This window comes from Phyllobates terribilis, unplaced genomic scaffold (genome assembly GCF_046119375.1).
Source record: "Phyllobates terribilis strain yellow unplaced genomic scaffold, ASM4611937v1 Scaffold_1__5_contigs__length_1240528914, whole genome shotgun sequence".
Taxonomy (NCBI): domain Eukaryota; kingdom Metazoa; phylum Chordata; class Amphibia; order Anura; family Dendrobatidae; genus Phyllobates; species Phyllobates terribilis.
This window is the reverse complement of record NW_027362761.1, coordinates 1,160,373,468-1,160,399,521: the sequence shown is the minus strand read 5'-3', so window position 1 is coordinate 1,160,399,521 and position 26,054 is coordinate 1,160,373,468. Positions and strand designations below refer to the sequence as shown.

General features: G+C 45.2%; 1 protein-coding gene across 1 annotated transcript; it reads left to right on the top strand.

Moving 5' to 3' along the window:
• Positions 1–598: 598 nt before the first annotated feature.
• On the top strand, positions 599–24,546 carry LOC141172913 (NELL2-interacting cell ontogeny regulator 1-like). Its single transcript, XM_073657534.1, has 4 exons — positions 599–799; positions 10,389–10,539; positions 20,610–20,698; positions 24,081–24,546. Exons 2-4 carry the CDS (start codon positions 10,416–10,418, stop codon positions 24,150–24,152), a joined length of 285 nt encoding a protein of 94 aa, XP_073513635.1. The 5' UTR covers positions 599–799; positions 10,389–10,415; the 3' UTR covers positions 24,153–24,546.
• The last annotated feature ends 1,508 nt before the right edge of the window (positions 24,547–26,054 follow it).

Below are 26,054 nucleotides of genomic sequence, written 5' to 3'. Positions count from 1 at the left end.
GGTGAGCTGTGACATCACCTGTTGTGAATGGTGGATCCTGTGTTATCTACTGTATATAGATGTGTTATCAGTCATTGTACAGGAGGAGGAGGAGGTGAGCTGTGACATCACCTATTGTGAATGGTGAATCCTGTGTTATCAGTCATCATAATCCTGTCTGTGATGATAATGAGACTGCTAAAAAGTCTTCTGTACAGAACAGGAAGCTTACGTTTAGTATAAGGCATAGTGGACAGTGTTAAAAATTTCAGATTTTTTTTTTTAATACAGATAGAAAAAAATACATTTAAAATAACATCTTGATGTAAACAATAGTTATTTTTTTGATGATGTATTTAATTAAAACTGACTAATGTTTATTTTATAGGGATGAGGGAGGTTGAAAAATCCCTTTTAAGTACCTATTACTAAAATCCCAGGATGAATCCAACAGATATAACAAGAGAAAGCAGCGAACGGAATAATCATCGATGTGATCGCATTTTTCAATCATCTTCCTCCTGCTAAAAAACTACAAAAATGTTTGTGAATGGCCCGTTGTGGGACGACATTGCGCTGCAGATTATCCGGATATTCAGTAGAATACACATTTGCGACTCCCCCAGCCTTCACCCTCCATCGTGTCAGTTGTCTTCGGACTTCCATTGCGGAGACTGCTCGGTTGCTATGACGGCTCGCCATGGTAACAAGCATCACCTAATTCACTGCGCACACAGCACTTGCTCACAAATGCTGAGCTGCTAGGAGATCAGAGCAGCCATTTCTGATACCCAGAAGACAAAAGAAAAGCAGGGGAAAGGTACAATGCATGCCGGCGTCACCGACCATCCATAGATATAGCAAATCATTGGGATTGCATGCAAACGCCCTATAATGTGGCCATAGGGGGTTACTAATGTCACCGAGCTGCCGTCAGCTGCAAACGAGAGGGGTGATGTAACCAGTATGTATGCGCTGTGTATGGAGGCCGGCGTAGCAGAGCTGAATTTGTCATATCATTCACTAAATCACTAGTTTATTGCCAATTATATAGGTGGGGGGGGGGGGGGCGAAAATACTGACATATGACAAACACCACCTTGCAAACTCAGCTCAGCCACATCCTTTATAAAATGGGATTATAAAAATTTTAGAAATATATAGGTCACTGTTATGGTCTTAGGCCCTGTCGGTCACTAGGGGGTTAATCAGTGATGCTCTGCGTTGACTGCCGGAGCGGCGCTCTCTCTGCAGAAAGAGCGGAGGCTCAGTGTTGTTCTGCAGTGGTTAAAGGGCTAAAGGGCAAGCTGTGATCGGTGGGGTGGTTTGGGTTTCTTTTAGATGCATGATGTACGGGGAACATTGCACCTCATTAAAAAGTAATGAGCAGAAGAGCTGCGCGCCATTTATGACTACCCGCAGTGTAAAGACTATGGGATTCCCATGTAGCTATAAGACTACAGTCTCTGGGCTGTGACAGACGTACGGACTGTACAGAATAAGATCATTATCTATCATCCAGGTATTCTATCATCTATCTATCATCTATCTATCTATCTATCTATCTATCTATCTATCTACCTATGTACCTATCTATCTATCTATCTATCTATCTATCTATCTATTATCTATTATCTATCTATTATCTATCTATCTATCTATCTATCTTTCTATCTATCTATCTATCATCTATCTATTATCTATCTATCTATCTATCTATCTTTCTATCTATCTATCTATCTATCATCTATCTATTATCTATCTATCTATCATCTATCTATCTATCATCTATCTATCTATTATCTATCTATCCATATAGCTATTATCTATCTATCTATCATCTATCTATCATCTATCTATCTATCTATCATCTATCTATCTATCTATATCTATCTATCTATTATCTATCTATCTATCTATCTATCATCTATCTATCATCTATCTATCTATCTATTATCTATCTATCTATCATCTATCTATCTATCATCTATCTATGTATTATCTATCTATCCATATAGCTATTATCTATCTATCTATCTATCATCTATCTATCATCTATCTATCTATCTATCTATCTATCTATCTATCTATCATCTATCTATTATCTATCTATCATCTATCTATCTATCTATCTATCTATCTATTATCTATCTATCATCTATCTATCTATATCTATCTATCTATTATCTATCTATCTATTATCTATCTATCTATTATCTATCTATTATCTATCTATCTATCTATATAAAAAGAAAGCGCAGCAGCACTCCATTATGGCCAAAATACATAAAGACAATAAAAACATTTAAAAAAAAACAATAAAAACCTCAGTTTTTTTGTAAGTAAAGTTCATTGAGTAATAACACAGTTTAAATCAAATGTTTTTATTGTCTTTATGTATTTTGGCCATAATGGAGTGCTGCTGCGCTTTCTTTTTATATATCTTATTCAGTTTCTGTGCTGGTCAGTTCTTTTTACATCTATCTATCCTAATCTAATCTGTCCTAATCTAATCTATCCTAATCTAATCTATCCTAATCTATATCCTGTGGCAGCAGTTTATGTATCTGTGGGAAATATATAAGGATCAGCTGAAATACTAGCATGTCGGATTCTTCTCTCCCCTGATATCATCTGTCAGGAGAGAGTCGGGAGAACCTCATACACATTAGACTTTCTGCTGATCCTGCCGATGTTGAGTCTGGCAGATGTTAATCTAATGTGAATTGCGGTCTTAAGGGCCACAGGGTCAGTGCTCTCTCTATTTATCATCTAAAATCCATTATATAGCCATATTCAGTGGATATAAAAAGTCTACACAACCCTGTTAAAATGCCAGGTTTTTGTCATTTAAAAAAAAAATGATACCAAGAAGAATAGTTTCAGAACTTTTCCACCTTTACGCCACCTTCACAGGTTCAGTATTTGGTCAGTATTTGACATCAGTATTTGTAAGCCAAAACCAGGAGTGGGTGATAGATACAGAAGTGGTGACGTGTTTCTATTATACTTTTCCTCTGATTATTTCACTCCTGTTTTTTCTTACAAATACTGATGTAAAATACTGACTAAATACTGAACGTGTGAACGTGGCCTTAATGTCAGCGCCTCTCCTGTGTATAGCACATCTCCTGTGTACAGCGCCCTCTTCAGGTCAACACAGATTTTCAGTTGGATTCAGGTCTGGGTTCTGGCTTGGCCATTTCAAAACCTTGAAACCTTGATTTTCTTTTGGTGAAGCCATTATTTTATTGATTTGGAAGTCGATTAGTGTCATTGTTGTGCTGAAAGGTGAAATTCCTCTCCATCTCCAGCTTTTTAGCAGAGGCCTGAAGGGTTTTGTAGCAAAATTGAGTGATATTTGGAACTGTTCATAATTCCCTCCACCTTGATTAAAGCCCCTGTTCCACCTGCCGAAAAATAACCTACAAGCATAATGCTGCCTCCACCATGCTTCACTGTGGGTATGATGTTCTTTTGATGATGCACAGTGTTGGTTTTGTGCCAAACATACCTTTGGAATAATGTTCAAAAATTTCAACCTTGTTCTTATGAGATCATAACACATTTTCCCACAAGCTTTTGGCAGACTTGATGTGGGATTTGAGAAAATATAATCAGGCTTAGATGTTTTCTTAATAAGAAAAGTGTTTGTCTTGCCATCCTACCTCTCAGGCCAGACATATGAAGAATATGGGATATTGGCATCACAAGCAGTATACAACCAGTACTTTTCAGAAATTCCTGCAGTTCCTTTAATGTTGATGTCGGACACTTGGTATCATCCCAGACCAAATTTCTTCTTGACTATTCATCATTTTTTTTAGGAATGTCCAGCTCTTGGTTATGACACTGTTGTGCCAAATTTAAGCCACTTCTTGGTGACGTCTTCACAGTGATTCATGGTATACAGTGGGGAAAAAAAGTATTTCGTCAGCCACCAATTGTGCAAGTTCTCCCACTTAAAAAGATGAGAGAGGCCTGTAATTGACATCATAGGTAGACCTCAACTATGAGAGACAAAATGAGAAAACAAATCCTGAAAATCACATTGTCTGATTTGTAAAGAAATTTTTTTCAAATTTTGGTGGAAAATAAGTATTTGGTCAATTACAAAAGTTCATCTCAATACTTTGTTATATATGCTTTGTTGGCAATGACAGAGGTCAAAAGTTTTCTGTAAGTCTTCACAAGGTTGGCACACACTGTTGCTGGTATGTTGGCCCATTCCTCCATGCAGATCTCCTCTAGAGCAATGATGTTTTGGGGCTGTCGCTGGGCAACATGGACTTTCAACTCCCTCCAAAGGTTTTCTATAGGGTTTAGATCTGGAGACTGCCTAGGCTACTCCAGGAACTTGAAATGCTTCTTACGAAGCCACTCCTTCGTTGCCCTGGCGGTGTGCTTGGGATCATTGTCATGCTGAAAGACCCAGCCATGAAGGAGGTTTGCACTCAAAATCTCATGACACATGGTCCTATTCATTCTTTCATGTACACGGATCAGTCGTCCTGGTCCCTTGGCAGATAAACATCCAAAAAGCATGATGTTGCCACCCCCATGCTTCACAGTAGGTATGGTGTTCTTTGGATGCAACTCAGCATTCTTTCTCCTCCAAACAAGACGAGTTGTGTTTCTACCAAACAGTTCTACTTTGGTTTCATCGGACCATATGACATTCTCCTAATACTCTTCTGGATCATCCAAATGCTCTCTAGCAAACTTCAGACGGGCCCGGACATGTAATGGCTTAAGCAGGGGGACACATCGGGCACTGCAGGATCTGAGTCCCTGGCGGCGTAGTGTGTTACTTATGGTAGCCTGCGTAACGTTGGTCCCAGTTCTCTGCAGGTCATTCACTAGGTCCCCCCGTGTGGTTCTGGGATTTTTGCTCACCGTTCTTGAGATCATTTTGACCTCACGGGGTGAGATCTTGTGTGGGGCCCCAAATCGAGGGAGATTATCATTGGTGTTCTATGTCTTCCATTTTCTAATTATTGCTCCCACAGTTGATTTCTTCACACCAAGCTGCTTGCCTATTGCAGATTCAGTCTTCCCAGCCTGGTGCAGGGCTACAATTTTGTTTCTGGTGTCCTTCGACAGCTCTTTGGTCTTCACCATAGTGGAGTTTGGAGTGTGACTGTTTGAGGTTGCGTACAGGTGTCTTTTATACTGATAACAAGTTCAAACAGGTGCCAGTACTACAGGTAATGAGTGGAGGACAGAGGAGACTCTTAAAGAAGAAGTTACAGGTCTGTGAGAGCCAGAAATCTTGCTTGTTTGTAACTGACCAAATACTTATTTTCCACCAAACTTTGAAAAAAATTTCTTTCCAAATCAGACAATGTGATTTTCAAGATTTGTTTTCTCATTTCGTCTCTCATAGTTGTGGTCTACCTGTGATGTCAATTTCAGGCCTCTCTCATCTTTTTAAGTGGGAGAACTTGCACAATTGGTGGCTGACTAAATACTTTTTTTTCCCCACTGTATCTAATGCTTTGGACATTTTTTTTGTACCCTTCTCCTCACTGATAACTTTCAACAATGAGATCCCTTTGCTGTGTTGTAAGCTGTTCACGAACCATGGCTTGTTGTAAAATGCAAATCAGGAAAATCCTCCTAGAACAGCTAAACTTTATATAGGGTTAATCAGAATCACTGTAATTGTTGGTAGCGGTGCACTGACTACTATGTAAGATGAGTTTAAATGTGAATGACTAATTCTGAACACAACCATGTCCCCAATTATAAGAGGGTGTGTACACTTATTGTCCCCCTCAAAATGATTTCAGTTTGTTTTTTTAATAGATTTGTACAGAGTATGGGTGATATTAAAGGTGGAAAAAGTTCTGAAATGATTCTTCCTCATATGATTTTATTTTGCCTACGTGACATTTTAACAAGGGTGTGTACACTTATTATATCCACTGTATCTGGTGGTAATGAATATTCACTTTTTCCCCCTTTTCCCCTTTTTTCACTTTTTTTTCCCCTGTTCTTTGATTTCAGAAAGATAACTAAAACTGGGGTGTCCTATCTAAGGTCTACATAAGTAACCATTTACATAAAGACATAACTAATTTTTCGCCGACTATTAGAATTCTGCTACCCTATGTAGCTTGGTAGATTATAACTCCTCAAGGAATTAAAGTGAATATCCGAATTTCTTAATATATAAAATATATCTTTTTTAAAAATATACAGTATATATTTTTTATGATATAGAGTTTGTATCCTCCACATAGTCTCAGCTTAGTAATACAATTCTGGCTGCCCACAGCCACCACTAGGGGGAGCTCAGGAGCTGAATGACTACAGTTATACAATCCACTCCATAGTAAAGCAGTATGTTGCTTCTGGGTAGAACAGCAACATACAAAATGAGGATAAGATTTATAAAATTGACCCTTACTCCTTTTTTTAGTGAATCCTTATTAAGCCAAACCTGAAGTATGTCCTTCAAGCTGCCAGTGCAATTCATAGTCAGAAATGCATTAGAATACATGGATAATTTAGTGTGTTAAAATAATTAAAAAAATTAAACTAAAACAAATGTAAATGTAATAAAAATAAATAAAAAAAAGCAATGAGAATGATTTTTAATAAAAAAAAAGTTTTTTAATAAAATCATAAAAATTAGTTGTCCACTTAATCATTAGAAACCTTACAATACATTTATAGTGTTCGATGAGTGTATAGAGATTAACATCCAGTATAAGGAAAAAAAAACATCAATGGTGAAAATTAAATAATAATAAAAAATAAATAAATTAATTAATTAAAGAGATAAACCCCGAAACGTAAAACAAAACATTACTTGACAACATCGGTGAAAAAAGAGGTAAGGCTCTGAGAAAGGGAGATGGAAAAATGTAAAATATGCTGCTTCCTAGTAGATAAAAATCTCAGGTGAAAAATAATGTAGAAAAAATGATTGTAAATTAATCCTCCCGTCGCTTTTCTCTAATCAGTGGAATCTTCTAATTAGCTATCTGCGTTCAGCCTATCGCTCCTGGTCAGATTATAGGACACTTTTGTGCGGGAAATGGCTGCCAGATTATCAGATTTGTGGGATTTGTCGGAACAGTATTTCATTATTTTCACTTTGATCCTCGGGGTGATATAGAAATATAATGGATAAAACATTCTGATGGGTGTTGTTATCACTGATTTGGGCTACAATAGTTCCACTAGAAGTAGGGAACCTACTCCAAATTTTTCCTCTGCCATTTTCTCCATGCCAACTGCTTTTTCGGCATCCAGTAAAGTGCGGAATTGGCCCAAGGGTGAAGGACACACGTAGGTGGAGGCAAGCAAGCACCTGAGGAAGCCTCACAGACAGGGCCGTAACTACAACCGGGGAAGCCGGGGCACTGCCCCAGGGCCCCAACCACACAAGGGGCCCCAAACTGATGGTAAAAAATTGTATTTTAATACTTTAATTTCTCATAAAATACCCAGCTCCTATATTCCTGTCAGACAATGTCACCCGGAGGACAGGAGAGACTATCATTTCAATAATTTCCAGGAGCTCTGCCAGCTGTCAATGAATGGAAACCTGCACTGGCCTGGAGAGTCTCATAGCACAAGATTTGTAACAATATGTTAGTCTGGAGATCACAGAGAGTTGGCGAGGCACAGTGCACACTGACTGTAACAAACTCTCAGCATCATTGAGAGGAGACAGTCTCAGCAGACACAAATATCTCTGTGACAAACTGTGAGAAGCCCTGCTATTTAATAAACATATACAGTTATTTGAAAATTGTGCAATATTTGGAATTATTCACCTTATTAATTTTCCAAACATATTCACTGAATATTTAACTTCTAAAACTTGCATCATAAACAACAAAATCTATTAAAGGTCTTGCGGAACGTGGTGAAGCCTGTGTGTTGTATACAACAATGCATAGCAGGCTTCACCACGTTCCGCACAACCTCTAGTGATTGAAATGTCGAGGGGCCCCACTATGAAGTTTTGCCCCGGGGCCCCGAAGTTTATAGTTACGGCACTGCTCACAGATGAGGAGGGGCTTAGTGGCGTCTCAATGCAATAATGTCTATGATTCTATCCGTGGTTTTTTAAATATTTTATTGAATACAGGAAAGGAACCAAATTTTTTGAGTTTTTGCCTCTCTGTATTTTTTTTCACCAGAATAGGTATAGAGATTTTATTAATTCCAGCGCTATGTATATATATATATATATATATATATATATATATATATATATATATTCGCTACATAATATGTCCCCCAAGAGTTCATATAAAATCTCTGGAAGAACCTGTATCCTATTTTATATTGTTTAATTTTTCACTGTAACTTGGACATCCATAGGTGCCCCAGTTACAGTGAAACATCTGACAGTAGTTACAGAAGTCTGCTAAGTCCGAGCAGCGCTGCTGTTCCCGGCAGACATCCCACGATCATGTGATCGCCATGTCCACCAGAAGCATTGGCAGTGTCGATGTTTCCATTCACCACCTAGAGATCACTGAATGTTAAGCAGATGGCAAATAAAAAGAGAATGGCAATAATAAACCGCTTCAGTTTAAGGTCTCCAACTGACGCTGACAGCCGGAAACCCGATCTTCTTCTGCTAGATTACTTGCTAAAAAAGCAGCAATGTCAAAAGACATCACTGAAAACCTGGACTGCCGAACAGTCTCTTTAGTCTTCTCATATGGGCCAAAGGGACCTTTTGAGCCCCTTTAGACTCCAGAGCCTGGATGCAACTGCAACCCCTACATCCACCATAGTTATGGCCCTGGATCAGGCCCTTGTTACAGATTTGACATCTGGGCCCAGAACCTTGAAGTTACACCTCTGCTCTGAGAAGTCTGGTCCTCTCCCTCTCTTCAAAAACATAACAATTGGGTAATTGATTTGACAGAGCCACTATAAAATGCGTAAGGCCCAAAAATCACGTTTCATTTATAATACTGGTATATTCTTAAAAGGCATAGGGGCTTTTCACATTTAACATGCCATGGCCTGTGTGTAACCCCCACCACGGTACCCTTTTTACCTATTACCACCTGTGAATTTATATGGCATCTCTTGCTCCATGGATCTAATAAAGTCAATCTAAAACTACTAGGTTGATAGCCCATTCAGTACTTCAGAAACATAACTGACAAAATATCATGCTTAAAATAAATCTCCAATGTAAAAAAAATCTTACTCTTGTGATTATATTCAATAGCAAACTCTTCACAAAACCTGATGAATAATTTCTGCAACTTGTATTTGTGGCAGGTATTTCTCGACTAAGTCTTAGCTGTTGCCTTAAGCAACACTGGCAGAGGCTGACTACACTGGTTTTCCTCATCCTTATGGTTATGATCTGCACTGTACTACAAAAGTGATGATATTTCTAGGAAGTTACTGTTTCTCCTTGTGGAGAGCACAAGCAGGACAAGGGAGTTCTTCAGACCGCACATAATACTCCTTTGGAAAAAGAGTATCTCACTTGAGCCACCGATTGGAGATAACCACCCTAAAAGATAACCCTTTAATAAGCCCTGCAACATGAGTAAGGATATATCTAAAAAAAAGAGAGATTTCTGTCTACAGAAAACTGTTTCAGGATTCTTGCCCTTCATCAAAGCAGAACAGGGTACTGGTTGGCAGGGGGAGATACATTTGGATGTGGGTGTAGGGTGGCAATGCTTTCCTGGATGGTTTGCCTTCTATAGCCTTTATCTGTAGTATTTGTGTTGCACTAAGATACAGACTTGGCTGCAGAATGAGTTAACTGAGAATTCATCAACGTGGGTGCCGGGATTTCTTTCCATTTTGCTGTCTCTCTCCACGTGCACCACGATTATACGGAGTGCTGACCGGCTTTCTACTATTTGAACTGAGAATTCATGACCACATGAAAGCTGAGCTGCACTTTGTGGTCATAAATCAGACAGAAAATAAGAGTTCTGAAATCAGCAGTCATAACCAGCTCACTGATGGATTTTCAGTTAACTCATTCTGCAGCCAGCAATAGACAGCGCAACACAACGGCTACAGAAGGCAAACAGTGCAATTTTTTTTAATAAAACCCAATTGCAAAAATGTTTTTTTTTAGCCCAAAATACAGACATTTAAGAAAATGTCCACATCCCTTATAACATTAATCTATTCAGCGATTTTCAGGACAGAGAGACGAGATTTACCAACCATTCTTTCTACTAATATCCGTAACTGACCTACATAGAAAATGAGATGTTTTAACATAGGCTTTCATGTACCTGCAGCCGTCACCTCCGATCTTACAAACGGCCACAAGATAGATTATTAATGGAGCCCGGGTAGCCATTTTATTATTAATCGCATGCTTTGTAGAGGTGGCAGCTCTGTTTATTCACTTGCTCTCTGTGTTCAAGATAAATCATTCTGTTTCGTTCCAGGGGGACAAGAAACACAGATAACGCACAATGTCGTATAGAAACACAACAAGCCGGATCTATGCCCTGTTCCTTTTGATGATAACGATAGGTCTGCCGTTCACCAGGCTCATCCTGGCAGAGGAGCTGTCGGGCACCACCATTCCACCAGAAAGTACGTGCTATTATTTCATGTACATTTAAATAAAAATAAAATAAATCTTTATTTTTATATAGCGCTAACATATTCCGCTTTACATACATTATTGTCGCTGTCCCCATCGGGGCTCACAATCCATTTCAATTCTTTAATTTATTTATTTAGTACTATGGCCTCATTCAGACGTCTGTTTTTTACTTTCACGTACGAGAAAGACGGACCGATTATTTGGATCAGACTTTGGTCCGAGTGTCAGGTTTTTTTTTTTCCTCCACGTACGAAAAAAAAACTTTCTCCACTTTCTCCTTTCTGACCTCCCTTAGTGCTCCTTTTACAAAGTGTTAATGGCACTTTAGTGCCCCTTTTAAAAAGTAGTGATGCTCCCTCCAAAAGTAATATTGCCACCTCCCAGCAAAAAAATAAAGTTTATATTCACCTAATCCGAGCAACCAAGTTCTCTTTCCCCCTGCACACAAAGCGGAGCAGCACAGGTCACGTAATACAGTGACGTCATGGCGCTCATCCGGTGATCCGGGGCACCCAGACAAAAGTCTGGGTTGTGTGCAATGGCCCCATTTTTCATCTTTAGCGATGCCATAGCTTTCTTTTTTTTTAATTCTGAAATTTTGCTTCTGTAAGAATTTTGCACCCAAGGAAACATCCCTGTGGCACCTTCACGCTTACATAAGTTGAAGGGTCCTCCACTACTCCACTACTCCAAAGCAGGTGAAATTGTGCATTATGAGGAGCAATCGGACTTCAAAAGGCACATATAGTGTTCTTGAACAGGGGCCCTCTTCTGTCTGTGTCTGCCCCTGCCTTTAATAGTAGGAGATCCTCTGTTCTACATCCTCATTTCTTGACCAGAGTGGAGAGTGCTTACAAGGAATGTCTTTCACTTCGTATGACCTGTCTTGTTTTGCATAAAACAGAAAACCCATCGATTTGTAAGGAAAGTGTGTAATATGTAATTTCTCCTGGGGGTGGCACATCATACTGTGTGGAGGTCATCATACTGTGTATGTGGTGCTGTGAGGGCCATCATACTGTGTGGGGAGGCTGTTGGGTATTATGCTGTGGGAGGCTGTGGAGGCAGAATACTGTGTGGGGGGGGGGCTGTTGGGACATTATACTGTGTGGGATAATACATTATACTCTTTGAAGGGTTGTGTGTTGAGGGTTGATGGGCCATAATACTGTTCGGGGAGCTGTAAGGGATCATCATACTATGTGAGGAGCTATGGTATCAAACTGTATTTGGGTCTGTGGGGCCATAGTACTGTGTGTGGTGTGCTGTGAAGCCACTTTACTATGTGTGGAACTGGGTAGTCATCATAGTATGTGTGTAGAAGACTGTGTGTGCATCATATTGTGTACATGGGCTGTGAGGACCACTATACTATGTGGGGAGCTGTGGTGCCATCATACTGTGTGACAGCTGTTGGGCTATCATACTGGTTTGGTGGCTGCTGGGCCCATCATACTGTCTGAGGACTTGTGGGGTCTTCATACTGTGTGGGGGCCATCATACTATGTGTAGAGAATGTAGGGGCCATCATACTGTGTTGGGGTTGCTGTGGGGAGCATCATATTGAGTGGGGGCATCATATAGTGTACGGGTGTTGTGAGGACCACCATACTAGTTGGGGGACTGTGGGCCATCATACTGTGTTAGAGCTATACTGGTTTGGTGGCTGCTGGGCCCATCATACTGTGTGGGGGTTGTGGGGTCATCATACTGTGTGGTGAGTCATCATACTGTGTCAGGCCATCATACTATACGTGGGGGCTATGTGACCCATCATACTGTGTGTTTGTGTATGGGAGGATTGTGGGGACATCTTACTGTGTGGGGAGAGCTGTAAATTATTGATCTATTGAAAAAAAGAAGCAGTGTGATTTATAAAAAGCAATAAATTATATGGTGTTGATCAGCAGCTGCAGGTAAGAACACAATACAATGATCTCTATCGTAACATGTATTAGCAGTAGCAGCTCATCAACATACTTTATACTGCTCAATATTAAGCGCTTACATTAATATAAAATAATAAAACAACATGTTAATGTTACTATTGATCAGAATTAATTTCCACCCTCCCCAACACTCATGGTCTCTCATGTGGCCCTGGGAAATTTAATTGCCCACCGTTGCTCTATATTTACAGAGAGATGAAAATGCTGATGCAGAAATTCCCTGGGGACTTTGATTCCCTCTGGATGTTTAAGTCCAGCTCCCAGTAATGTCCAAAACCTGTCAAGAAAACCCACTTTTGCTCAATGTTGCCCATTTTCACACCGCTACATGGGCACATTTGCTGGCATTGTTTCCAAAAATTTTGGAAATTTTTGTTTGTTTGTTTTCTGTTTTACTGTTAGCAAGGAGAAGGAGAAGCAGATTCTTTTTATACCTGGTTTGTGAACAAGTGTAAAAAAAAATCATCACAGGTATAGGTATAAACAGCGCCTTGTGAAAGTATTTGGCCCCCTTGAACTTTTCTACCTTTTGCCACATTTCTGGCTTCAAACATAAAAATATAAAATTCTAATTTTTTTGGGAAGAATCAACAACAAGTGGGACACAATCGTGAAGTGGAACGAAATTTATTGGATATTTTAAACTTTTTTAAAAAATTTAAAACTGAAAAGTGGGGCGTGCAATATTATTCGGCCCCTTTACTTTCACTCCAGAAGTTCAGTGAGGATCTCTGAATGATCCAATGTTGTCCTAAATGACTGGTAATGATAAATAGGATCAACCTGTGTGTAATCAAGTCTCCGTATAAATGCACCTGCTCTGTGATAGTCTCAGGGTTCTGTTTCAAGTACAGAGAGCATCATGAAGACCAAGGAACACACCAGGCAGGTTCGATATACTGTTGTGGCGAAGTTTAAAGCTGGATTTGGATACAAAAAGATTTCTCAAGTTTTAAACATCTCAAGGAGCACTGTGCAAGCGATCATATTGAAATGGAAGGAGTATCAGACCACTGCAAATCTACCAAGACCCGGCCGTCCCTCTAAACTTTCATCTTGAACAAGGAGAAGACTGATCAGAGATGCAACCAAAAGGCCCATGATCACTCTGGATGAACTGCAGAGATCTACAGCTGAGGTGGGAGAGTCTGTCCATAGGACAACAATCAGTCGTACACTGCACAAATTTGGCCTTTATGGAAGAGTGGCAAGAAGAAAGCCATTTCTCAAAGATATCCATAAAAAGTCTTGTTTAAAGTTTACCACAAGCCACCTGGGAGACACACCAAACATGTGGAATAAGGTGCTCTGGTCAGATGAAACCAAAATCGAACTTTTTGACCACAATGCAAAGCGATATGTTTGGCATAAAAGCAACACAGCTCATCACCCTCAAAACACCATCCCCACTGTCAAACATGGTGGTGGCAGCATCATGGTTTGGGCCTGCTTTTCTTCAGCAGGGACAGGGAAGATGGTTAAAATTGATGGGAAGATGGACGGAGCCAAATACAAGACCATTCTGGAGGAAAACCTGTTGGAATCTGCAAAAGACCCGAGACTGGGACGGAGATTTATCTTCCAACAAGACAATGTGTAATGCACACGCCCGGGCTGAGCGGCGTGTGCGTGTGATTCCACTGGACCATGCCGGAGAGTGAATGCCTGGAGGGGCGTAACTAGGTATTCACCCGATCCGACCAGGGTCGCACGACGGCATACGACGCCAGTGCACCAAGGAGGAACCGAGCAGAGGGACCAGGTGCTACTCCAGGACAGACCCCGGACACGGCTGTTGACCCACACAGGGGAATACAGGAACAGACTGGTTAGGCTGGCGCACAGACTGGTGGGTATAGGCAGGCACGACTGGTATGCAGGCAGGCGGGTATGCAGGCAGGGGGGTACAGGCAAGCACAGCTAGAGTGCAGACAGGGAGGCACTAGCAGGTAGGAACACAGGCGGGATAGGACCCAGTACACACTGGGACTCAGGAACAATACAGGCAGAGGGGTACAGGCGAGCACAGCTAGAGTACAGAAAGGAAGGCACTAGCAGGTAGGGACACTGGCGGGATAGGACCCAGTACACACTGGGACTCAGGAACAGAACCACAGATGTGGCGGACAAACACAGCAGAGTGAGGCCGCCCAGAGAGATGAGCGAGAACAGGGCAGGACAAGACCGCCTGGAGCGGTGAGCAAGAGCAGAGCAGGACAAGGCCGCCAGGAGCGGTGAGCAAAGGGTCAGAGCTGAGCGAGACTGCCGGAGCAGTGAACAAGAGTAAAGCAGGACGAGGCCGCCTGGAGCGGTGAGCAAGAGTGGAGCAAGACTGCCGGAGCAGTGAGCAAAAGGATAAGAGCGGAGCGAGACTGCCGGAGCAGTGAGCAAAAGGGTCAGAGCGGAGCAAGGCTGCCGGAGCAGCGAGCAAAAAGGGTAAGAGCAGGCCAGAACCGCCGGAGCGGTAAGCAAAGGAGTCAGAGCAGGCTAGAACCGCCGGAGTGGTGAGCAAAGGAGTCAGAGCAGGCTAGAACCGCCGGAGCGGTGAGCAAAGGAGTCAGAGCAGGCTAGAACCGCCGGAGCGGTGAGCAAAGGAGTCAGAGCAGGCTAGAACCGCCGGAGCGGTGAGCAAAGGAGTCAGAGCAGGCTAGAACTGCCGGAGCGGTGAGCAAAGGAGTCAGAGCAGGCTAGACTGAGTAGGGGGGACAGGGCTCTGTTCACACGGAACAGACAGGAAGGGAAAGGCAGAGCCAGACACCCACAGGGTACTTGCAGAGAAGTAGCGAGTGGACCACAAACTCACAAACGGGAGTACAGAGACAACAAGCAGGAGTTAGGTACGAGTTCAGACTCTGCAGAAAAAGGAAGGGAACGGACATAGAGGCAAAATAGGTAAAGGATAGGAGAGAGTTCAGACTGGAACTGAGTGTACGGAGGAGACCGACACTGCAGCGGAATACAGGAGCGGGTCTGGGAATACAGCCCCCAGAGAGGCAGGACGAACAGGCAAGGAGCATGTTCAGACAGGAAAGACAAGATACAGGAGCGGGTCTAGGTAATCGGCCCCTAGAAGGCGGGAGGAACAGGCTAGGAGCGTGTTCAGACAGGCCTGGAAATACAGCCTCCAGGATAGGCAGACAAGAGAACACAGAACGGGACCTGGCACCTTCAGAGTGCAAGCACACACTGAATGAAACACTATGCTCAGGCAGGGATAGATGGGAGCAGCTGAGCTATATACCAGGTGACAGACAGCAATAGGCTGAGGACGCACAAGGGGTGTGACCCACAGCAGGTACAAAAAGCAGGAAGTGATCGGGCGCCGCCCTTAAGCAGCAGAAACAGACACAAACAGACAGCATGGAGGGAAGCCAGAGAGACATTCTGGACAGGAGATCAAGTGCGCGCTCTTGCACAGTGGGAGATGGACCACTATGCAAGGACGCCGCCAGGTATGTTACAGTACCCCCCCCCTTACGCCCCCTCTTCTTCAGGCCTGCCAGAATCTTCCGCAGGGAATTCGAGGGCCAATTCTTCACTTCGAAGAGATCACTTCCACTGTCCACCGGAAAAACTGGTCTCCTCTGGGTAGCTAGGATGCTACCTCCCATCCAGCCACCCTTAGCAACAGACGAAACGGGTGGAGTACCAGGAACAGCACACAAGGAAGTCTCTCTCCACATATTTTCAGTTGGCACCCCAGAGGGTACAGGAGACAACTGGAAGTCCTCCACCGGGTTGGAGGGGGACAGAGACTTGGGGGTAATCTCTGCTTCGAGGTACATCTTGTCAAACTCACAGGAAGAAATAGACGGGTTATCAGGTACATAATGAGGAAAAGTCACTGTCTCTTTGTTATCTGGTGGTACCCCGGAGGATTCAGGAAACAACTGGAGGTCCTCCGCCGGGTCAGAAGAGTGCAGAGGCTCAGAGAAAACATCTGCTTCAGAGTACACTAGGTCGGACTCACTGGACAAAGCAGGCGAGGTATCAGGTACCGAGTATAGGAAAGTCTCTGTCCATTCACCACCAGGTGGCACCCCGAAGGGTTCTGGAGACAACTGGCGGTCCTCCGCCTGGTCAGAGGGGTGTAGAGACTCACGGGTAACCTCTGCTTCAGAGTACACTAGGTCGGACTCACTTGACGAAGCAAGCGAGGTATCAGATCCAGGATATAGGAAAGTCTGTGTCCATTCACCACCAGGTGGCACCCCGAAGGGTTCTGGAGACAACTGGAGGTCCTCCGCCTGGTCAGAGGGGTGTAGAGACTCATGGTTAACCTCTGCTTCAGAGTACACTAGGTTGGACTCAGTGGACGAAGCGAGCGAGATATCAGGTACAGAGTATAGGAGAGTCTCTGTCCTTTCGCTTCCAGGTAGCACCCCGAAGGGTTCTGGAGACAACTGGAGGTCCCCCGCCTGGTCGGAGGGGTGTAGAGACTCGGGAGTAACCTCTGCTTCGGAGTACCCATTGTCAGGCTCACAGGACAAAGCGGACAAAGTATCGAGTACCGGGTGTAGAGAAGTCTCTCTCCATTTGTCATCGAGTGGTATCCCGGAGGATTCAGGAGGCAACAGGGGGTCCTCCGCCAGGTAGTAGAGGTGCACAGACTCTGAGGTAACCACAGCTTTGGAGCATCCTTGGACATGCACACCGGTTAAAGTGGGTGAAGCATCTGATGCCGGGTGCAGGAAGTTCCCCTGTGTGGAGTCTGGATGGGCAGAAGTCTCTTCGGGCAGGAGAACTGGTGCATTACCCACGCACATTACCCGTTGGGGCTTCTCCGGGATACAGGGAGATGAAGCTTCAGTAGGGACTTCAAGGTTGGGGTCAGGAGGTCTCAGGGAGGACAGACCCTGGTGTGACGGCTTGCCTCTACGCCTAGCACGTCTGGACTGCCTCTTGAGGTTGGGAGAAGTATTCCGGAAAGCGTAGTCACCCTGAGAAGATTCTGGGTGGGCAGTAGTCTCATTAGGCTGGAGGACTATTGCGCTACCCACACACATTACCCATTGGGGCTGCTCCGGGATATTGGGAAGTGAAGCTTCAGCAGGAGCCTCCGGGTTAGGATCATCGAAGACCATTAGAAAGGCCACCAGGAAGGCCATTAGGTCCAGGAGGATCGGATCCTGTGTTTCATATAGGGGGTTGATCCATTCCAAGGCATCACCCGCCAGGTAAGACATAATGAATGCCACCTTAACCCGATCGGTGGGAAAACATAGAGGGTAGAACTTGAAGTGTAGCAAGCATTGCTCCACAAATGCACGACTTTGTCTTGGATCCCCATAATAACGTAGCGGATCCGCAGGAACGAGAGCAGATAGATCCATCTGGACGGGTGCGTAATTCGCCTGAAACTCAGCTAAAGGGAAAAAAAAAATTATTTATTTATTTTAATGCATGTATTCGCTGGAAAACTTCTCAGAGAGCGAAGGCCGTGGGGCTCAACGGGAACCATGGCCTGAGCATGCTGTAATGCACACGCCCGGGCTGAGCGGCGTGTGCGTGTGATTCCACTGGACCATGCCGGAGAGTGAATGCCTGGAGGGGCGTAACTAGGTATTCACCCGATCCGACCAGGGTCGCACGACGGCATACGACGCCAGTGCACCAAGGAGGAACCGAGCAGAGGGACCAGGTGCTACTCCAGGACAGACCCCGGACACGGCTGTTGACCCACACAGGGGAATACAGGAACAGACTGGTTAGGCTGGCGCACAGACTGGTGGGTATAGGCAGGCACGACTGGTATGCAGGCAGGCGGGTATGCAGGCAGGGGGGTACAGGCAAGCACAGCTAGAGTGCAGACAGGGAGGCACTAGCAGGTAGGAACACAGGCGGGATAGGACCCAGTACACACTGGGACTCAGGAACAATACAGGCAGAGGGGTACAGGCGAGCACAGCTAGAGTACAGAAAGGAAGGCACTAGCAGGTAGGGACACTGGCGGGATAGGACCCAGTACACACTGGGACTCAGGAACAGAACCACAGATGTGGCGGACAAACACAGCAGAGTGAGGCCGCCCAGAGAGATGAGCGAGAACAGGGCAGGACAAGACCGCCTGGAGCGGTGAGCAAGAGCAGAGCAGGACAAGGCCGCCAGGAGCGGTGAGCAAAGGGTCAGAGCTGAGCGAGACTGCCGGACCAGTGAACAAGAGTAAAGCAGGACGAGGCCGCCTGGAGCGGTGAGCAAGAGTGGAGCAAGACTGCCGGAGCAGTGAGCAAAAGGATAAGAGCGGAGCGAGACTGCCGGAGCAGTGAGCAAAAGGGTCAGAGCGGAGCAAGGCTGCCGGAGCAGCGAGCAAAAAGGGTAAGAGCAGGCCAGAACCGCCGGAGCGGTAAGCAAAGGAGTCAGAGCAGGCTAGAACCGCCGCAGCGGTGAGCAAAGGAGTCAGAGCAGGCTAGAACCGCCGGAGCGGTGAGCAAAGGAGTCAGAGCAGGCTAGAACCGCCGGAGCGGTGAGCAAAGGAGTCAGAGCAGGCTAGAACCGCCGGAGCGGTGAGCAAAGGAGTCAGAGCAGGCTAGAACCGCCGGAGCGGTGAGCAAAGGAGTCAGAGCAGGCTAGAACCGCCGGAGCGGTGAGCAAAGGAGTCAGAGCAGGCTAGAACCGCCGGAGCGGTGAGCAAAGGAGTCAGAGCAGGCTAGAACCGCCGGAGCGGTGAGCAAAGGAGTCAGAGCAGGCTAGACTGAGTAGGGGGGACAGGGCTCTGTTCACACGGAACAGACAGGAAGGGAAAGGCAGAGCCAGACACCCACAGGGTACTTGCAGAGAAGTAGCGAGTGGACCACAAACTCACAAACGGGAGTACAGAGACAACAAGCAGGAGTTAGGTACGAGTTCAGACTCTGCAGAAAAAGGAAGGGAACGGACATAGAGGCAAAACAGGTAAAGGATAGGAGAGAGTTCAGACTGGAACTGAGTGTACGGAGGAGACCGACACTGCAGCGGAATACAGGAGCGGGTCTGGGAATACAGCCCCCAGAGAGGCAGGACGAACAGGCAAGGAGCGTGTTCAGACAGGAAAGACAAGATACAGGAGCGGGTCTAGGTAATCGGCCCCTAGAAGGCGGGAGGAACAGGCTAGGAGCGTGTTCAGACAGGTCAGACAAGATACAGGAACGGGTCTAGGTAATCGGCCCCTAGAAGGCAGGAGGAACAGGCTAGGAGCGTGTTCAAACAGGCCTGGAAATACAGCCTCCAGGATAGGCAGACAAGAGAACACAGAACGGGACCTGGCACCTTCAGAGTGCAAGCACACACTGAATGAAACACTATGCTCAGGCAGGGATAGATGGGAGCAGCTGAGCTATATACCAGGTGACAGACAGCAATAGGCTGAGGACGCACAAGGGGTGTGACCCACAGCAGGTACAAAAAGCAGGAAGTGATCGGGCGCCGCCCTTAAGCAGCAGAAACAGACACAAACAGATAGCATGGAGGGAAGCCAGAGAGACATTCTGGACAGGAGATCAAGTGCGCGCTCTTGCACAGTGGGAGATGGACCACTATGCAAGGACGCCGCCAGGTATGTTACACAATGATCTCAAACATAAAGCAAAATCTACAATGGAATGGTTCAAAAATAAACGTATCCAGGTGTTAGAATGGCCAAGTCAAAGTCTAGACCTGAATCCAATCAAGAATCTGTGGAAAGAGCTGAAAACTGCTGTTCACAAACGCCCTCCATCCAACCTCAATGAGCTCGAGATGCAAGGAAGAATGGGCAAGAAATTCAGCCTCTCGATGTGCAAAACTGATAGAGGCATACCCCAAGCGACTTGCAGCTGTAATCGCAGCAAAAGGTGGTGCTACAAAGTATTAACTCAAGGGGGCCGAATAATATTGCACGCCCCACTTTTCAGCTTTTAATTTGCTAAAAAAGTATAAAATATCCAATAAATTTCGTTCCACTTCACGATTGTGTCCCACTTGTTGTTGATTCTTCCCCCAAAAATTTTAATTTTATATCTTTATGTTTGAAGCCAGAAATGTGGCAAAAGGTAGAAAAGTTCAAGGGGGCCAAATACTTTCACAAGGCACTGTATATAAACTAGGAATCCCAAATATTTAATATTTATTGATAAGTGACTTATTTTTTTCAGGTCGCCCCTGTGTGGATTGCCATGCCTTTGAATTCATGCAGAGAGCTCTGCAAGACCTCAAAAAGACAGCGTACAACCTGGACTCTCGGGTAAGTGTCGTATGGAAGAAGCAAAACCTGTGCATGGTGTCTGGTACTTATTATTTAGCTTTGAATTCTGCTTTTATCTATGAACCCCCTAAATTTATGTACGGAATGCCCAATATTTGTCAAGGATATAAAATAAAAGAACACTCTGGAAAACTTTGGAGATTGTTGGAAATCATACACCTGTGTGTTTCACCTTTTCTCACCAGTTGAAAACTGAACCACAGAAACGTCTAAGTTGAAGTGATTTCTAGTTTATCAAAGCAGAGAACTGCGTCTCCTGTCTTACCTGCAGCCACCACTGGAGGGAGCTCACTCCATGCAGAGTTATCTGTCAGCAAGTTTTGCTATGTAATCTGAGAGTAGCAGGATGTAGGGGCTACACACCCTGATTCCAGTTATGTGCCACTTACTGTGGTTTTCAATTTCAATTGATTTAAAATCAGTGTTTTATCAGCAGGAGATTATGAGTACAGGACTAGGCATCTTGTGCCTCCTGGTCCAACAACGCCCCCAACACTGATTAGCAGCTTTCTGTCAATATACAGTGTACACAGAAAGCTGCCAATGAGTGACGTGGGCGGGGCTATACAAAGAAAGGTGCCAATTAGTAGTGTGGGCGGGGTTATACACAGGAAACTGAAATTACAGGTGTGGGCGGGGTTATACACAGAACGCTGCTAATCACTGGTGTGGGCGGGGTTATACACAGAAAGCTGCCAATGAGTGATGTGGGCGGGGTTATACACAGAAAGCTGCCAATCACTGGGGTGGGTGGGGTTATACACAGAAAGCTGCCAATCACTGGGGTGGGTGGGGTTATACACAGAAAGCTGCCAATCACTGGCGTGGGTGGGGTTATACACAGAAAGCTGCCAATCACTGGTGTGGGCGGGGTTATACACAGAAAGCTGCCAATGAGTGATGTGGGCGGGGTTATACACAGAAAGCTGCCAATCACTGGTGTGGGTGGGGTTATACACAGAAAGCTGCCAATCAGTGGTGTGGGCGGGGTTATACACAGGAAGCTGCCAATTACTGGTGTGGGCGGGGTTATACACAGAAAGCTGCCAATCACTGGTGTGGGTGGGGTTATACACAGAAAGCTGCCAATCACTGGTGTGGGTGGGGTTATACACAGAAAGCTGCCAATCACTGGCGTGGGTGGGGTTATACACAGAAAGCTGCCAATCACTGGTGTGGGCGGGGTTATACACAGAAAGCTGCCAATCACTGGTGTGGGTGGGGTTATACACAGAAAGCTGCCAATCACTGGCGTGGGTGGGGTTATACACAGAAAGCTGCCAATCACTGGCGTGGGCGGGGTTATACACAGAAAGCTGCCAATCACTGGTGTGGGCGGGGTTATATACAGAAAGCTGCCAATCAGTGGTGTGGGCGGGGCTATACAAAGAAAGGTGCCAATTAGCAGTGTGGGCGGGGTTATACACAGAAAGCTGCCAATCACTGGTGTGGACGGGGTTATACACAGAAAGCTGCCAATCACTGGTGTGGGCGGGGTTATACACAGAAAGCTGCCAATCAGTGGTGTGGGCGGGGTTATACACAGAAAGCTGCCAATCACTGGTGTGGGCGGGGTTATACACAGAAAGCTGCCAATGAGTGATGTGGGCGGGGTTATACACAGAAAGCTGCCAATCAGTGGTGTGGGCGGGGTTATACACAGAAAGCTGCCAATCAGTGGTGTGGGCGGGGTTATACACAGAAAGCTGCCAATCACTGGTGTGGGTGGGGTTATACACAGAAAGCTGCCAATCACTGGTGTGGGCGGGGTTATACACAGAAAGCTGCCAATCAGTGGTGTGGGCGGGGTTATACACAGGAAGCTGCCAATTACTGGTGTGGGCGGGGTTATACACAGAAAGCTGCCAATCACTGGTGTGGGTGGGGTTATACACAGAAAGCTGCCAATCACTGGCGTGGGTGGGGTTATATACAGAAAGCTGCCAATCAGTGGTGTGGGCGGGGCTATACAAAGAAAGGTGCCAATTAGCAGTGTGGGCGGGGTTATACACAGAAAGCTGCCAATCACTGGTGTGGACGGGGTTATACACAGAAAGCTGCCAATCACTGGTGTGGGCGGGGTTATACACAGAAAGCTGCCAATCAGTGGTGTGGGCGGGGTTATACACAGAAAGCTGCCAATCACTGGTGTGGGTGGGGTTATACACAGAAAGCTGCCAATCACTGGTGTGGACGGGGTTATACACAGAAAGCTGCCAATCACTGGTGTGGGCGGGGTTATACACAGAAAGCTGCCAATCAGTGGTGTGGGCGGGGTTATACACAGAAAGCTGCCAATCACTGGTGTGGGTGGGGTTATACACAGAAAGCTGCCAATCACTGGTGTGGGCGGGGTTATACACAGAAAGCTGCCAATCAGTGGTGTGGGCCTGGTTATACACAGAAAGCTGCCAATCAGTGGTGTGGGCGGGGTTATACACAGAAAGCTGCCAATCACTGGTGTGGGCGGGGTTATACACAGAAAGCTGCCAATCACTGGTGTGGGCGGGGTTATACACAGAAAGCTGCCAATCAGTGGTGTGGGCCTGGTTATACACAGAAAGCTTCCAATCAGTGGTGTGGGCAGGGTTATACACATGAAGCTGCCAATTACTGGTGTGGGCGGGGCTATACACAGCTCAGCTTTCCGAGCTCCACCTTATAGTGCCTTATAGTGTCATAAAATCCTACAAAATACTGCCATATAGTGGCTTTGTAATACTGTCAAATAAATCCCACACAATACTGCCATAGTGTCTAAAATAACAATTATAAAATACTATACTGCCATATAGTGCCTCTTTAACGCTGTCATAAAATCCTATACAATACTGCCATATAGTCACTTCATAATACTGTCAGATAAATCCCGCACAATACTGCCATATAGTGCCTCTATAACACTGTCTTAAATCCCACACAATACTACCTTTCACTGCCCAAATAAACTGCTATTCAGAGTCAATGAATACTACCAAACAATACCGGAATAATACTCCCATTCAGTGTCCACATAATACGTGACATAAATTGGCACAATAATGCTGACAAATAATATGTGTCGTCCAGATAATATTTCTAAAAGTGCTCCTATAGTAATGTCATATGACTGATGCACAATACTGCAATTCAGTGTCCAAATAATACCGCCATACAGTGATAAATACTGGGTGGATGTAGCATTCTGTCTGGAAGGTGACAGTGGAGTGGGGTTTTCTTCCTTAGAGATATCTAGGAAATGAGGACCCCGAGGACCTGACCCCAGTCCTGACCATTCCGCCATATTGTCTCGTGCCCCTTCGAGCTTATCCATATCAGTTATTACTAACATATGATGTCTGTCTTCTTTCTTTTTTTCTAGACGGAGACGCTTCTTCTCAAGGTGGAGCGGAGAACCCTGTGTGACTGCATATCTATGGAGGGTCTGAGCTGAAGTGGAGCCACATTTCATAAGAAGCATCCCCGTTAACTCTTCTGCTGCTGGTTCGGGTGTGGCGATGCATTGCTTTGCAGCGTGGCCCAGCTCCCGCTGGCAGCCTAAGTGTTAAACTCATGAATTATGACTACATATGACAAACCCATCCTGACACTGAGCCGTGCATGTGTGCAAGGAGACATTATGGCTGGGAATAATTCACAATAAAGATCACAGGATTTTTTTTTTTATTATACTCATTTTTTGGGGGGAGTGGGGTGGGGGTGATCACATTTTTGATTAATTTTGCATTTTATTGAAATAACAAACCTCGTCATTTATATCACTTTGTGTCTGGTTATCCGTGATTAAATAAATTTATTTTCCTACAGCCATTGGGAGAATGACTCAACACAGCCATATTATCTCTTTATTTATAAGTCTTTAAGGGCATTTATTCCAATATTAAAATACCAGAATTTAAGAAAAGAGTGGGTCGCCAAGGCAAGTATTGCGCCACTGACCCAGTAATGATGTGACCTGAGAGTGCCCCCTTAAAATAAATATTGGCCCCTAAGTTCCATTTTAAAACAAATAATGCCCCCTGAGCAGTGACGTAAGTAGAGTCCAATGGGCCACGGGGCAGTTTTTGGACCTCGGCCCCCACCTGCATATTGGTTAGATGTATGGGGCCTTGTAGCATTCTGGAACCTATAAAAGCATGCAAATTCGCCCCCCATGTAATGGCCACCATTCTGTCTCCTTCCTGTAATTATGTCCCCTGTCCAGTTCCCTTCCTGTAATAATGTCCCCCATCATGGCCCCTTCGAGTAATAATGTCCCCCGTCCTGGCCCCTTCCAGTAATAATGTCCCCCACCTGGCCCCTTTCAGAATTAATGTTCCCCATTCTGGGCCCCTTCCTGTAATAATGCCCCCCCACATTCTTAAACAATGTTGCTCATCCTGAGCCACTTCCTGGTATAATGTCCCCCATCCTGGGTGCCTTCCGGTAATAATGTCCCCCTCCTGGCCCCTTCCAGTAATAATGTCCCCCTCCTGGCCCCTTCCAGTAATAATGTCCCCCTCCTGGCCCCTTCCAGTAATAATGTCCCCCTCCTGGCCCCTCCCTGTAATAATGCCCTCCTCCATCCTGGGCCTCATCCTATAATGATGCCCACATTCTGGGCCCCTTTCTATAACGATGTTCCCCATCCTGGACTCCTTCCTGGTATAATGTTCCCCATCCTGGGCACTTTCCAGTAATAATGTCCCGCTCCTGGCCCCTCCCTGTAATAATTCCCCCTTCCACCCTAGGACTCCTCTTATAATAATGTCCCCCGTCCTGGCCCCTTTCAGTAATAATGTCCTCCACCTGGCCCTTTCCAGAATTAATGTTCCCCATTCTAGGCCCCTTCCTGTAATAATGCCCCCCCATCCTAAAACAATGTTGCACATCCTGAGCCCCTTCCTGGTATAATGTCCCCCATCCTGGGTGCCTTCCAGCAATAATGTCCACCTCCTGGCCCCTTCCAGTAATAATGTCCCCCTCATAGCCCCTCCCTGTAATAATACCCTCCTGCATCCTGGGCCTCATCCTATAACGATGCCACATTCTGGGCCCCTTTCTATAACGATGTTCCCCATTCTGGACTTCTTCTTGGTATAATGTCCCCCATCCTGGCCCCTCCCTGTAGTAATTCCCCCCTCCATCCTGGGCCTCATCTTATAATAATGTCCCCCGTCCTGACCCCTTCCAGTAATAATGTCCCCCACCTGGCCCCTTCCAGAATTAATGTTTGCCATTCTGGGCCCTTTCCTGCAATAATGCGCCCCTTCCTGGTATAATGTCTCCCTCCTGGCCCCTTCCAGTAATAATGTCCCCCTCCTGGCCCCTCGCTGTAATAATGGCCCCCCCTCCA

Bases quoted from the DNA above. Each gene is read 5' to 3' on its own strand.
- LOC141172913 (XM_073657534.1), top strand. From the start codon at position 10,416: ATGTCGTATAGAAACACAACAAGCCGGATCTATGCCCTGTTCCTTTTG. The intron at 10,540-20,609 runs GTACGTGCTATT...TATTTTTTTCAG, and splicing joins CACCACCATTCCACCAGAAA to GTCGCCCCTGTGTGGATTGC. The intron at 20,699-24,080 runs GTAAGTGTCGTA...CTTTTTTTCTAG, and splicing joins CGTACAACCTGGACTCTCGG to ACGGAGACGCTTCTTCTCAA.